General features: G+C 45.2%; 1 protein-coding gene across 2 annotated transcripts in view; it reads right to left on the bottom strand.

Annotated features, from left to right (window-relative positions):
• The window catches only part of SORL1 (sortilin related receptor 1), a 200,936-nt gene that overhangs the window by 104,413 nt on the left and 80,403 nt on the right, over positions 1-16,120 (bottom strand). For both annotated transcript variants that reach the window (XM_088843032.1, XM_055423238.2), the window contains exons 13-16: positions 7,883-8,061; positions 4,882-5,068; positions 1,965-2,093; positions 1,065-1,150 (exon numbers count right to left, since the gene is read on the bottom strand). In XM_088843032.1, the coding sequence (XP_088699158.1) occupies positions 1,065-1,150; positions 1,965-2,093; positions 4,882-5,068; positions 7,883-8,061 (581 nt within the window). The remainder of the gene's footprint in view (positions 1-1,064; positions 1,151-1,964; positions 2,094-4,881; positions 5,069-7,882; positions 8,062-16,120) is intronic.

Below are 16,120 nucleotides of genomic sequence, written 5' to 3'. Positions count from 1 at the left end.
GTCTGCCCTAATCATGCACCTTTCCCAAAAGGCACAAGCAGGAAGGAGGGCTCAGGGGGAAGAGAAGCCCTGTATGAATAAGACTAGAATAGAGTAAAGAAAGAAAAGGTGCTAAGAGCTCAGCTCTTCATTAAGGTATCATAATTTCACGTGTGCGTATGGGCATGCTAAGTCGCATCAGTCATGTCGACTCTTTGCAACCCTATGAACTGCAGCCCACCAGGTTCCTCTGTCCATAGGATTCTCCAGGCAAGAACACTAGAATGGACTGCCAAGCCCTCCTCCAGGGGATCTTCCCAGTATACTACAAATACCTCAATATGAACCGTCACCACCGTGTCAGCTTGAAATGTTTGGGACACACTATATCTTGACAGCATATTCACTTGCTCCAAAGGTTTCCCCTAACAAGCCTGCATAAGGATGCATGCTCAAAGAATGGGTATGATGCTAGACAGATGGTCAAGCAAGAGCATGGGGCTTAGAGTCTGAACTTTAGCTCTGTCGCTGACCAGATATGAGACCTTAAATAAACCATTTGACTCTCTCCTCTAAATATGCTTCTTCACATTAAAAAGAATGGAGCTAATAAAATCTGCTTCACTGGGTAGTTATAAAGATTAAATTGATAACATATGGAAAAGTGAATTAAAATGTGTAAAATTCCATTAAAATATCAGTCACAATTATCATTACAAAAATGAAGACAGACCACTGAGCTACCTCCCAGAAAGCCACGAGTCTGTTTCTATGACAAATGGATCAAGAAGAACACCGAAGGCCTATGGGTGTCCCTCAGCACCTCCTCGCTTAACATACAACATATGCCAAATAAACATCTTTCAACGAACAAAAGGGATTTCCCTCCAACGTCTGCCATTCCTATAAGAGCACAAGGCCATAAATAAATGTCATTTAGAGACCACGGTTTGGGACAGACAGGAGCTCTGAGAGGCCTGTAATCTCCATTCTTTCTCTCCATTAAGTTGGAAGGGCCGGGTGAGATCACAGTAACGCTTCAACAATGTCTCAGCGAGACAAAGGGAAGAAACCACGTCTCTTACCTGCCAAGGGGCACGGCACCAGCTCTCCTTCCAGGCGCATTTCGACATCTCCTCCACTGCAGGTGTCCCCAGAAATCTTCCGATAGCTGTCACCACCCCCCCGCAAAAGCAAGAAGTCAGAAACATCAAAGTACAGTCATGAAGGAACACGGACATTAGAGTTTATCTATTCATTTTCCTACAGAGCACGGAGGAGGATGCTGACTCCCGCTGAGCTGCTTCTGTCTGTAAAGCAATTAGGCAGCCCAGCATTCTGAAGCACGGTCCTAGGTGGGTTTCACATGAACTGTTGACCCTTGAACAACTTGAAGGTTAGGGGCACTGACACCCCTCCAACAGGTAAAAATCTGCATAACTGCTCTCTCTCCCTCAAAATCAAAGGAATTCATAAATGACTCACCCAAAGGTAGGAAACTCAAACAGTCTGAAGAGAATTGGGACTAGAATCCTAGTTCTTTTGATTCTATGTATTGTGATGTCTAATCAGCCACAAACATTTCCCCACACTTAGTTAATTAAGATCTGTAAAATGAAAATATGGGTACTACATTTATTGATTAAAATCCACCTATAAGTGAGCCTGTGCATTTCAAATGTGTATTGTTCCAGGGTCAACTGTATCTCTTCAACATGCCACTCTGAAGACGTGCATTGGCTGAAGTTTATGACTTAAGAAGCAACTGGAATTTCAGAGAAGCTTACAGACTTGCACTGTTTCCCCATGGAGGGGTGGAGTAGGGAGAAGAGTCTGTGAACATCACAATGTTAACTTTTGCTCTAGCTGCCTGAAAGATGCTCACGTGGAACTCTCACTGAGAGCATGAAAGGAGCCCAGGTGGCCCCTACACTCTCCATGCCAAGCAGACCTGATGTGCCCCGGACATGGCGACCATGACCTACCCTCTAGTTCTCCTGTAAGTAGAACCCACAGGACAAGGCACGGGAGGGGCATATGAATTCCCAGAAAACTCCGGATCCGGAACACAAACCTCCAGTGACAAATCTTCACTCATCTTGAAGCCGAAGTCACTGCAAAGACAATCGGGGCTTGTCAAGGCTGTTGGTTTACACACTTCAGGTATTTAAGCCCCTCCCGTGTGACATCTACCCTATTGCCCAACACCAGCTTTATAAATCACTTAGGGACTTCCCTGGTGCTCTAGTTAAGAATCCACCTTGCAAGGCAGGGGATGTGGGTTCGCTCCCTGGTCGGGGAACTAGGATCCCACATGCCTCAGTGCAACCAAGCCCTTGGGCCACAACTACCGAGTCTGAGCACTGCGACTAGAGAGCGAGCCTGTGTCCTGCAACAAAGATCGCACATGTCACAACCAAGATGCAATAATGCTGAATAACCTAAATATACACATATTTAAGTTGCTTAACGTGTCCCTTTAACACTCACTTTTTTACACCAGTACATTTCAAAAAACCTTTGTATCAGAGCCATAATTGGAAAACCACTATCCATGCCATAAATAGACAAAAACGAGACAGATCATGATATCCAAAACAAAATAATACTGCATTTTTTAGCTGGATCCAGTTCCCCACCCAAAGACTCTGTGCCTGCCCTCTTTTTTGTTAAAATGAATCAGCAAATGTGAAAAGTTTGCTGCATCTTACCCAGTGAGACTTTCTCCTTGACACTATTGGGAGAATTAAAAGAGAAATTTAAAAGAATAGTCTTTTTTCTAAACTAAGGATTTCCTGTTATTTAAGATCATGTCCACTTACGACCTAAAATCACCCTGGCTTCCTCCTCACGTACTTTGGGACTTAGTCCTTTAGTCCATGAGACCTCCTGCTTGTGGGGACCACATCTCTGCCACTCCCACCTGCTAGCCGGGTAAAGCCCTGGGGTAGGAAGCAGGAGTCCCAGGTCTAGTCTTGGCTCTGTCCTGTTACTGCTGGTCAATGCCTGAGCTGACAGCTCTGAAGTGAGGCAGATGTAATATGTACTTCCCGAGGTCTGGCCCAAACCATCAGCTAGAAATCCAAAGGCACTTTCCAGGTTGGTGTGCTTTACCCAAAAGGTTTCATTTACTCTATTACATGTCACACCTTCTCTAGGGAAAGTATTAACAGGGACATGGCAAAGCAGTTCACGTGTACATTACGTCACAGTCCACACCAAACCCTCAACAGAGAATTATTCAGAAGGGAGGAGTTTTATTACTGTACCGAACAGGTCCCACTTGTTAAATCAGGCAAATTTTTACGGAGTGGCTGCTTTCAGTCTTTTGGGGGACTAGGCAATAGCCAACTACCCTTCATAGGCAGTTTCTTCAAACTGTAGGTCATAAACTAGTGAACCTGTGAAAGCACACTGGAGGGTCTGGACCTGCTTCCTCCCCTCCCCACAAAGAAGAGAAGACTGCAAAACTCATCGCACTTGAAAGTAAGCCTTAGCTCACAAAAGTTTTGTTTATACAGATGTGTGCCTGTGTCTACATACACAAATATGTATAGATAAAGAGGCATACCATGGAATACACTGCTTACTGGAGACTGCAGTCAAGAGTTTGAAAACCACTGTTATTGGCAACATTGGGGAATATAAAGATGTAAAAGAAACTTTTGATGCTTTTGAACTGTGGTGCTAGAGAAGACTCTTGAGAGTCCCTTGGACAGCAAGGAGATCAAACCAGTCAATCCTACAAGAAATCAACCCCGAATATTCATTGGAAGGACCAATGCTGAAGCTGAAGTTCCAATACTTTGGCCACCTGATGCAAAAAGCCAGCCCACTGGAAAAGACTCTGATGCTGGGAAAGATTGAGGGCAGGAGGAGAAGGGGACGACAGAGGATGAGGTGGCTGGATGGCATCACCGACTCAATGGACATGAGTTTGAGCAAACTCTGGGAGATGGTGAAGGACAGGGAAGCCTGGCGTGCTGCAGTCCATGGGGTCACAAAGAGGCAGACACGACTGGGTGAATGAACAACAGCAGCAGCAAATTACAGTCTCCTCTTTCCTATCAATAATCCCAGGGAAAACATTCCTCCTCCAAGGTACCTGCATCTTTCCATCTCCCACTATAATTACTTGTGTACGTATTGCTTCTTCCACATTCTCAGGCAACGCCTGAGATATTTCACTCAAGGACTAGTGAATAAACAAATATACATATCTATGTACATTTACACACACACAAATATATATGTGTGCATGCATGTGAAGTTGCCTCAGTCATGTCCGGCTCTTTGCAACCCCATGGACTGTAGTCCATCAGGCTCTCTGTTCATGGGATTCTCCAGGCAAGAGTACTGGAGTGGTTTGCCATGGGATGGGTTCCATTTCCTGGGATGTTCCCGACCCAGGGATCGAACCCATGTCTCTGGTGTTTCCTATACTGGCAGGAAGATTCTTTACCACTAGCACCACCTGGGAAGCCCATATATATAAAATACACACACACCCTTGTTTCAGATAAAGAAACAAATTTCCTTGAACATAGGGCTCCTAAGGAAAAGGAGTTATCCACAATGGAACCTTCAGCATGTTCCTTTCTTGGCTTGCCCTTGTGGAAATAAATCCCAGAGTAATCTATTCCTATATAAATTACTGCAGCTTGCTTGGGGGGGGAGGGGGTAGTCACACCTCTATCACATCACACAGCTGAAACAACCAAATGGAAAAACCAACATAAAAAGTGCCCAGCACAGCTCCTGGCTCCTAAGAGCTGCTTAATAAATACTTGTTTCCTGTGAGCCGCTCCCTTTCTTCAGGGGAAGGCATATGCCCCAGCCTGCTGCCCACACTGCTGAGGGACCAGAAGAGCACTGGGTCCCTGGCACGGATGGACAACCAACCATTCGTAGTCCTCTCGGGTGCAGGAGCAGTTGGACACGACCACCGGCCGGTCGAAGTCTTCTCCGTTAAAGCACGTGGCATGGGGGGTCCTCCGTTTGAAAACAGTCTTGTGCCCCAGCAGACACTCGTTGCCCCGCTCATCAGATGGGGACCACAGCTTGTAGTCGTTCTCCGTGCAAGGGACCCCTGAGGAGGAGGAAACGTAGCATTACGGGCATGCCCACGCAGGGTTTCCTGTCCTGCCTGCCCCGTGGCCCAGCCACCCACTTCCTGGGCCTCTCGTTGCCGCCCAGCGAGCGCACAGGCCCCTGGAGCCCCCCTGACCCTCTCGCCGGCTGGCTCTGGGGCCAGGCAGCACCTGCCTCTAGTGTCCTCAGAAACACAGATGTCCGCCTGAGAAAGCTGGGATGGAGCAAGCCCCCCTGGCGCTCAGTCGAAACTTCTGAAAGATTTGAGTAGATTCCACAGTTTCCTTTAGATCTAGGTCCCCAGAGGTATTTGTCTCTGGGGAGTTAGGTCAAGGCTGGACTCCCGAGAGGTGGCCTCACTGAGGAGTACTGTTCCCTGTCAGATTCCCAAGACGGCATGGACGCAGCTGTAGTGTGGCCCATGAGCAAGAGAATCCACTGTAACTGCTTGGAAGGTGCAGGACCTTCGTGGAAGGAGGCAGAGAATTGGTCAGACAACCTGGACGGTCACTCCATCTACCCACATCCACTCAAAATTTTAAAAGAGTGGTTTCTACAAGAATTCCAAAGTACACCAATGTCTATCATGCTCAAAATTCTCCAAGCCAGGCTTCAGCAGTATGTGAACCGTGAACTTCCAGATGTTCAAGCAGGTTTTAGAAAAGGCAGAGGCACCAGAGATCAAATTGCCAACATCCGCTGGATCATGGAGAAAGCAAGAGAGTTCCAGAAAAACATCTATTTCTGCTTCATTGACTATGCCAAAGCCTTTGACTGTGTGGATCACAATAAACTGTGGAACATTCTGAAAGAGATGGGAATCCCAGACCACCTGACCTGCCTCTTGAGAAACCTGTATGCCGGTCAGGAAGCAACAGTCAGAACTGGACATGGAATAACAGACTGGTTCCAAATAGGAAAAGGAGTGCGTCAAGGCTGTATATTGTCACCTTGCTTATTTAACTTATATGCAGAGTACATCATGAGGAACACAGGGCTGGAAGAAGCACAAGCTGGAATCAAGATTGCTGGAAGAAATATCAATAATCTCAGATATGCAGATGACACTACCCTTATGGCAGAAAGTGAAGAGGAACTCAAAAGCCTCTTGATGAAAGTGAAAGAGGAGAGTTAAAAGGTTGACTTGAAGCTCAACATTCAGAAAACAAAGATCATGGCATCTGGTCCCATCACTTCATGGGAAATAGATGGAAAAACAGTGGAAACAGTGTCAGACTTTATTTTTTTGGGCTCCAAAATCACTGCAGATGCTGACTGCAGCCATGAAATTAAAAGAGGCTTACTCCTTGGGAGGAAAGTTATGACCAACCTTGATAATATATTAAAAAGCAGAGACATTACTTTGCCAACAAAGGTCCGTCTAGTCAAGGCTATGGTCTTTCCCGTGGTCATGTATGGATGTGAGAGTTGGACTGTGAAGAAAGCTGATCGCCGAAGAATTGATGCTTTTGAACTGTGGTGTTGGAGAAGACTCTTGAGAGTCCCTTGGACTGCAAGGAGATCCAACCAGTCCATTCTAAGGGAGATCGATCCTGGGTGTTCATTGGAAGGACTGATGCTAAAGCTGAAACTGCAATACTTTGGCCACCTCATGCGACGAGTTGACTCAATAGAAAAGACTCTGATGCTGGGAAAGTTTGGGGGCGGGAGGAGAAGGGGACAACCGAGAAGGAGATGGCTGGATGGTATCACCGACTCTGTGGACATGAGTTTGAGTGAACTCCGGGAGTTGGTGATGGATAGGGAGGCCTGGCGTGCTGTGATTCATGGGATCGCAGAGAGTCGGACATGACTGAGCGACTGAACCGAACTGAACTGAACTGATATCTTTTTTACATGTGCATCTTTGGTTAGATTAAACGCTGCCTGGAACAGATGAACTACTATCAACTCAACGCCATCCCAATCAGCATTTACTAAACCCTTACTGACTGTAAGGCTATCAGGCCGTCTAGTGGGTAGAAGATGCACAGAGCAGGTTCTTATGCCTAAAGACCTATGATCCAGTTGATGAGAGACGACACACAAAGCATGGCAGATACAAATCTATAATCCAAGGTGTGAAGTGTACATGTCCGCTCTGGACACAGAGAAGAGGGCAGAGGTCTGGTTGGGTTATTAGCAGCCAAGTGCACTGGGTCCTGATCCATGAAAAGGATTTCAACTAGCAGAAATTGAATGGGTAGCCCACAGAGCATTCCAGGCAGCTAGAATAACAGCAGCCACGGCAGAGAAGGAGCAGAGGGCAGGGTTACGTGGGGGCAAGAAGGAAGAAGGATGCTGCGGAGGTTTACTCTCCTTGCTTTCTTACTGGCAGGTCCTCGGCCTGGGCCAGCAGATGGAGACGAGATCCCAGACAGCTGTGAGAGGAGGCTGCACCATTCGTAGCAGTTACCCACTGAATGTGCCAAACTGGAACTGCTAGTTTGGAAGAATAGTTTTCAAGCATTTATTCATTCACCTGTTCAGCACACATACACCTAAACCCAGCCTGTGCCCACGACTGCACAGGAAATGAGGATACAGAGAACGCATGGCCCTGTTACGAAGGGCCTGAGTAACTGCCTCTGACTCTCACTCACTTACTGTATACGCGCTGTCTTCAATGGATTACAGACCCTTCTGCAACTATCTAACCTCATGTCAATCCAAAAAAGAGAAGATCTATGTACACGAATAGTTGATTCACTTTGCTGTACAGTACAAACTAACACAGCATTGTAAAGCAACCACACTCCAATCTTTAAAAAAAGGTACTTCCATAAAAAGGGCCAAGGAGGCAGGGGCTTACCCAAGGCATTTGTGGCATTGACCTGGAGGATCAGCCAGCTGTGGATGTTCTCCTTGTTGGAGCCGAAGATGGTGAAGACAGTGCTCTTCTCGCCAGGCTCCGTGAGGAGCCCGTACACAAACAGCGGGTTCTCCGAGAAGACGAACGTTTTCCAGGTCTCCCCTTCATTGGTGCTGTACCTGCCCAGATGGAAGAAGAGGATCCTTGCAGTTAAAGTCTGGGGCCAAGACCTTGGTTTCCAGATAACAGTCACCTGTAACAGGAACCGGGGCTCCTTGGGGCAGCAGCGGATCCCGGGATAACACCAGGGAAGTTTAAGGTTGTGCTGGAAAGCGTGGAAATGCTCAGAGATTGATGCTGTCGATGTGAAAGGAAACAGGAGCCAGCTCCATGGGGCTCCAACTGGCCAGGCTGGGACAATGTGAACTTAAAAAAGAGAGAAATGATGGTAACAGATAATACACTGAATGAAACAGGGCATGGGTCTGTACTTGATAAAGAAAAAAGGGAAGAGAAGGGAAATTATTATATCACTGTACTACCTAACAACTGTTAAAAAAAAAACAATGACAGAAAGAGAAAAGTGACTGTGCTATAACCCCACTCCAACAACCAAGTCAGACAAGATTACCTCTGGATGCCGGAAACACTGGCTGAAAGAATGCTGGGGGCCAGAGCTTCCACATGGTCTAAAGACACCAACTCACTCACGGCAAAGGAGGAAATGTAATTTACAGTGGATGATCGGAGTTAACACTCTTGCAAGTTTAGCAGCACTCGAAGTGGGACAAGACAAGCTGATATCAGGTACCTCTCAGATAAAGCACTGAGCATGATGCATTATCTAGGCAAGAGTCCATGCAACTGGATGAATTGACAATGTGGAATGTTCCATGTGACAACTGGCCTGGAATCTTCAAAACGTCAAGGCTATCAAAAACCAACGGAACAACCCAAGAAGCAGAGGACTTGTTATAGATTAAAAAAAGACTAAAGACAAATGTAAACCCTGACTGAACCCTAGATTAGAGAAAAAAAAAAAAATCAACAGCTACAAATAATATAGGACAACTGAGAAAATATAACAGCCTACAAGTAATACTTAGAGTAATGCCATCATCATTGGCATTGGACGGCATCACCAATTCAATGGACATGAACTTGAAACTCCAGGAGATGGTGAAGGATAGGGAAGCCTGGCATGCTGCAGTCCACTGGGTTATGAAAAGTCAGACACAACTTGGTGACTGAACAACAAAATAAGTCATACTCAGTTCATGGCCATTTGCTTGGGCATGATAACCTCATTCTGACTGTGTAGGAGAAGACCTTTATTTATTTAAGATATGCGTATCGAGCTATGAAGGGGTACAATATCTGCAACTATTTTTCAAATGATTTCCCCCAAAACGGAGGGATAGATGGATAGAAAGATGGTAGACAGGATAAACAGATGACAAAAGCAAAGCAAACAAAACATTAACAACTGGTGATGATTACATGAAGTGTAAGTGAAGGTAACGTACTTTTTCATACAACTTTTACAACTTTCCCCATAGTCTCAAAAATTAAAAGTTGGATGAAAGTGTGTCCTGAGAAAAGGCAGACTACATCAGAAAAAGTGTGCAAGTCCTCTTGGGAAAAAAAGCAGCACTGAATTCAATGTATTGATTAAATTAACTTTTGTTTTAAAGAGGAGGAGGAGAGGAAAACGTGCCTGGTATTGGCTTCATCACCCGGCAAGCTGGTGAGATGCTCACCATAAGAAACCTGTCAACTAGAGTGGGTTCAATTAGGATCACAGAGCTACTGGGTCTCCCCGAAATCCAATTTAAACACAGAACTTTTCTTTCACTTTTCTCAAGTTTTTGAGATTGTACTTTTACTCAGGATCTTAATACTTGATGTAAATCTTTTTGCGTCATTCAATTCAAGCACTTCCTCTTGAGATTACTAAAACTGGTACTTATGCAAGAAGGCTACGGGTTAAACCGTGGTCATGGTGGGGGTGGGGTTGGGACAGGGCAGAGGAGACTGAGCGATCTCCGAGGAGAAATTCTCTTCCGGCTGATGTGCTTCTGGTTTAAGCTAACCTGATGCAGATAAGGAGATAAGTTAACAAGAAGTCTCCTTCTTGCGACAGGGTGATGAGCTAAAGGCTTTCAAGCTCAGTCACATCTGACTCTTATAGACCCCATGGGCAGTAGCCCACCAGAATCCTCTGTCCATGAAATTTTCTAGGCTAGAATACTGGAGTGGGTTGCCATTTCCTACTCCAGGAGATCCTCCCAACCCGAGAATCAAACCTGTTCCTCCTACATCTCCTGAACTGCAGGCAGATTCTTTACCACTGTGTCACCTGGGAACCAAAGGCTCAGTAGCATCTTTAAAGCTACCTGAACCCGCAGAGTCGGTCTATCAACCAAACACGATGGGAGCTATCCCTCTGCTCTGTGATCACAGTGGAAGTCTGTCTACTTGCACACCATGTAGGTAATTCTGCTGAACAGCTCCTCGAACCCAAGATAACCTCAGGAAATGAATCATCCCATTTCTTGAGAAGTTCCCAGCAGACTCTGACAACAACATATTACTGAGACTAAAAGCAGGTGCTCGGCTGAGTGCAGCTTTAAGAATAAACTGTGCCCTTAGAAAACAGCGCTTTTTCAGAATTTTGCAGAAAGGGCAGTCACATCATCAGCTCAACAGTTAAGGGAACATCTTTTCTGGGCTGAATTCTGATCTCTGAAGGAGAAATTGCATTGGTGAAGTGAAAATGACAAGAACCTTGCAAGAAAACAAACCAAGACATCTTTATATTCCTAACAGGCATGGAAGAGGACGGAGGGCCTCCGCCCTGAGGAAAGGAGAATTCAAAACATTCAAATAAAATACAGACATAATCTCATGGCCAAAACTCTCAAAAAGATGAGACTACATACACAATGATGATGATAATATAATATAACCAAGATCCACTAAATAAGGGATGCAGGGGTAGAAACTCAAAACACAAATCCATGGTTCCACAGAAAGGCCCTGATGAGCTCAGACTTTTAAGGAACATATTCAAGATGAGAAAAGAGTCATATAACCAAGGGCAAAAATTTAAAGAGCCGTAGCAATCTGCTAATTAATTTTAGCTGTAATTCTTCGCACTAGTAATCTGCAGGAACATTGACCAAACAGCTCAAGCTCAAACTAAGCCAAAGATAATGCTTCAAATTACCAAAATAATTGGCAGATTAGTGGGCAGTGGGACATGGGTTGGTTACCCAGCAAGTTCTAAAAAGAATCAGAATGGAATGGGATCATCTATCTGATGTTTAATGGTATAAATAGCAATGACAGGGAAAAGCAGAAGAGGTTAGTCAATTTCTATGTTGGGTTTATCTTTATTAAGGAGAATGATCTTCAAACTGGACAAAGCAGGGAAAAAAAGGAAGTTAAAGGAAAATGAATATGAAATGAAGCACATTTGAGGGAACTGAAAGATTTAAAGGAATGATTGCAAAGTTCCTTTAAATAATCTCTAAAAAGAACCATGAGAACAGATAAAGATCTCAAAACTAGATGAGAAAAAAGTAGTTTTATTTCCCTTAAGAAGAAAAAGTGGTTTCAAGAATGGACTATGAAACAGCTGATTTGAGAGAACTTAGATACAAAGGAAAGTGGAGCTGGGAATGCACACGGTTTCACACACAAGTCACAACAAACGAACCCTGTTTCTTTTTCTCGGGGTTAATTCTTGATTCGAGAACAAGGTAATGATAAGGGTGTACTTTTCATAAGGATATTCGTGGCAGTGGGCTGAGGGGACAGTACTGACTGCAGAGGGGCATGTGGATATTTTCTGGGATGATGGAAAAGTTCTCCATCTTGACATGCAACCTTCAGAATGGATGAAATGGTGTATTTAAGATAAGAGCATCTCATGGTGTATAAAGGATATCTCAATTAAAAACATAATATAGTAGAAGCTACCAGCTTGACAAGGCTCTCAAAGGGTAAAAACAGTTTTAGGTTTTCATTAACAGAAATCAAGTCTCTAGGATCATGTGGGTATCAATGCCAATGGGATATGTGTTTCAGGCCGCTGGAGGCAGACCAGGCCCCCTCATCTTAAGCCCTGATAGTGTGAGAAGGACCCAAGGGAGAACCTAGAGGGTGCAGATTCAGGATCCTACGCACTGGAGGTAAGGAACTGGGGCTGTCTGCCATGGACGGGCTCTCCGGAGAACAGGGAGGGATCCTCAAGCATCTGAAAGGCTTTCAGCAAAAGAGGAAATACCTGTTGGGTGAGTCTCTTGGAAGCAGAGCTGAGCCTACCGCATAGAAATGAGAGTGAGGAAGATTTAGGCTCTCTCTGACCTGAGAATTTCCACTTGTAAGGGGATGGATAAATAGAGTGCGTGAACACATGAACAACAAATTGTCCCAAGGTGAAACGGAAGCTTTTTATTTTTCAATTTGGCGAAGTCTCCATCACTAGAATTATTCAAGCAAAGACTGGGTGATCATCCATCACTGATGACAGGCAATTCTTGCAATAGATGGCGGAAGACAGAACTAGAAGATGTAATGTTGCCAGATTCCTGCTGCGTATCTCCCTGTGGACATCCCACAGCCATGTCAGTTCATCCTGTCCTCATCTGCACTCATCCCCCAGTCTTTCCAGCCGACTCCTTTTCCTCTGCTTTTCTGTGAATGACATGGTCATCTTGACCTGTCACCCCCTGCCCCCAGCCCCTGCAAACTGTCTGGTCAAAAAGCAACTTCTACAGGCTTAGTCCTGAAAATGCTTGGTCCCCATCTAAGCAACATCTCTCACCTCCAGTCTTTGCCCTTTGAAAATTCATGTTCCTGGGTTTCCCTGGTGGCTCAATGGTAAAGAATCCATCTATCAATGCAGGGGACATGGGTTCGATCCCTGGTCTGAGAAGATTCCACATGCCTCGGAGCAACTAAGCCCATGAACCACAACGTTGAGCCTGTGCTCTAGAGCTCAGGAGCCAGTTACTGAGCCCTTGAGCTCCACAGCCCATGCTCCTCAATCAAAGAAGCCACAGCAATGAGAAGCCCAGGCACTGCAATTAGAAAGTAGCTCCTGCTCACCCCAACTAGAGGAGAGCCTGTGCAGCAACAAAGACCCAGCATGGCCAAAAATAAATAATAAATCAAAATTTTAAAACATTCATGCTCCTTAACCTTGCCAGAGCCAACTTTCTCTACAAGCCATGTCATTCTCCTATTTAAAACCCTTGAAGGGACCCCATCACTTCAAAGCCAAGTCCAATCTCTCCGGTAAAGCACATAAAAGTACTGGGGGGTCCTGGACCCTTCTCACACACCTACCTCAGGTCTCAACCCTCACACATCCACCCTGAGATCTACATTCCATCAACACTGAAGACTTGCACCTTCCACTGATTCATGTTGGTCTCCCCTAAAGCTCTTTCTCGGAGAAGGCAATGGCAAGCCACTCCAGTACTCTTGCCTAGAAAATCCCATGGATGGAGGAGCCTGGTAGGCTGCAGTCCCTGGGGTCGCTAAGGGTCGGACATGACTGAGCGACTTCACTTTCACTTTTCACTTTCACACATTGGAGAAGGAAATGGCAACCCACTCCAGTGTTCTTGCCGGGAGAATCCCAGGGACAGGGGACCCTCGTGGGCTTCCATCTATGGGGTCACACAGAGTCAGACACGACTGAAGTGACTTAGCAGCAGCAGCAAAGCTCTTTCTGACCCTGGGACAGCACCCCAGCATTGTTATTTACCCTTGAAGTGTCAGCCCAAGGTTCCTCTCCTCCCAGAAGCCTGCCTGGCCCTCCTTCTGTGGTTTCCCCTAGGACTCTGCACTCCCCTGTACTTTATACCTGTAACCCAGCAAGACCCCATGATGCCTCCCCAGGCAAACCCCTTCCCCCGGTTCTCTGCTGCAGCTCCTTTCTGAAATACCTAGATAAGAGTATCTGATGCACATTTCCTGAGCTGTTTTACAGATGCTAAAACTACCACCAAATGGAAGATGTTAACAACTTGATGACAATGAGCATAGCTACTGAAGCCTAAGGATGGATAATGTGAACCCCTGTGACACCACATTGTTACCTCAATATCAAGCAATCAGAGAACTTCGCAGGGCAGGTGTGTGTGTCTGTCTCTGTATGTGTGTGTATGTGTTCTCAGTTATGTCGACTCTTTCAACGCTATGGACTATAGCCCAGCAAGCTCCTCTGTCCATGCAGTTCTCCAGGCAAAAATACTGGAGTGGGTTGCCATTTCCTGATCCAGGGATCAAACCTGCATCTCTTCTCCCCTGCATTGGCAGGCAGATTCTTAACCACTAATGCCACCAGGAAAGCCACATCTGGTCTTTACACACTGCTACATTTAAAATGGATAACCAACAAGGACCAACTGTATACCACAGGGAACTCTTCTCAATGTTATGTGGCAGCCTGGATGGGAAAAGACTTTGGGGGAGAATGGAATATGTATGACTGAGTCCCTTCATTGTCCACCTGAAACTATCACAATATTGTTAATCAGCTATACTCCTACACAAAATAAAAATTTTTTTTAAAAATGCTCTCCTGAAACCCATCAGGGAGCTCAAGCTTTTTGAGCACTGGTTGTCCTGGACTCCTTGTCTGATGCCTTACAATAAATGCTGCTCTTTCCTTCACCACAACCCAATGTCAGTAGATGGGTGAACAGACCCAAATTTGGTTCGGTAACATACCTACTTATTTAATGACCTGATTTTTCAGTATCTTCTATGACAGCTACCATTTATCAGGAATAAGACTTCTTACTCACTTTTCTGCCCCTAGCACACAGAAGGGCATTAATTAATATTTCATGTTAAAGGAAATTAAATGAACTGCATTTTATATATATACATATTAACCCCATTTGTCAGTTTCTCAACAGTTAAAGACTGATAAGAACACCTCTTCCTCTATAACTCAAGGGGCTGAAGAAATCACATGGTGAAAATCAAGTGGGGGTGACTCAACCATCAAAGTTACTATGAGATCAGGTTCTACAACCAAACAAACTGGTTATCTGCCACCTCCCACATTCTGGAACTGTGGGGCTGCTTCCAGAACTCAGGTCTAGAAAAGAAAGCTGCTCTGCTGGGCGGAGTCTTTGCAGTGGCTTTTCAGGACTCACAGAGGGAAACCCTATGAAATCTGAAATCTCCTATGAGGAAAGAAGCTTTGGGGAACGTCCAAGGTATTATTAGTAACTACTAATAATATCCTTATGCTGATAGGCGAACCACCAGGAAGAAACAAAACTGATTGTGTCCCTCTAGATTAGACCGACAAGCTAGGGTTTGGGTTTGTTTTTGGTCAGAGTGTAAAAACACAACACCCGCCCTCTCTGACCCACAAACCCCTGAGCAGGGTCACGGTGACAGCATGCAGAATGAAGGGGTAAGGGACTCCCAGAAGAAGTTCCTATTTACTCATTTCAGGCATGCAGGAGCAAAAACAAACTGTTCCTCTTCTTACTCTCAATTTCAATTAACAACAAAGAAAACAGCCTCAGTGGAGAATCTCAGCAGAAGATGAAACAAGTAACTGTAAACTCTTAGTTAGCTGTGCTAATTAGGGAGAGAAAGATATGAATAATTAAAAAAAAAAAAACCACCTAAACTTAATTCTTACATTAAGAAAGGTTCCAACCTCTGTTCCACTAAACCTCTTACTAAAGTTAGATGTTAACCCTTACTCCCTAAGGTTGGGTAAGCTTTGTGTCTCTCCCTCCAGCTGGTTCAGAAACACCTCAGAGCCACAGTGGGGCTGGCCGGCTCCCAAAGGATGCCTCACTAACCTCTGTATCCTCTCTTCCTAGAACAACAACTGGCTTCTCACGGATATTCAACAAATGTTTGTGCAACTGACCTAAAATGATGCCTAACAGAAATATGTTCAGTTTCTGTCCAGCGTGAACCTGAACTCCTAACAGTCACATTCTCAGCAGGCTGCAGACATCTGGGGGCCCCCGCCATGCACATTTGTGTTCCAGGGATTGTCATTTACCACAGAATACCACAGAACTGCCCCCGATCCCCAGGGGTTTGTAAGACTGTTATGCTACCCCACCCCTTCCAGTTTTATTAACCGGGAAAAAAATTAAGCAGCACTGGAACACTAAGTGTGCATGACCTATTTATCGAACAATCAAACATTTACTAAGTGCCTGCTAGCCTGCGTAGAATAGA

The sequence above is a fragment of the Moschus berezovskii genome, chromosome 14, assembly GCF_049115385.1.
Source record: "Moschus berezovskii isolate FMDL1 chromosome 14, NW_MosBer_1.0, whole genome shotgun sequence".
NCBI classification, from domain to species: domain Eukaryota; kingdom Metazoa; phylum Chordata; class Mammalia; order Artiodactyla; family Moschidae; genus Moschus; species Moschus berezovskii.
Note: the sequence above shows the minus strand (reverse complement) of the source record. Positions and strands in the feature narration are given on the sequence as shown.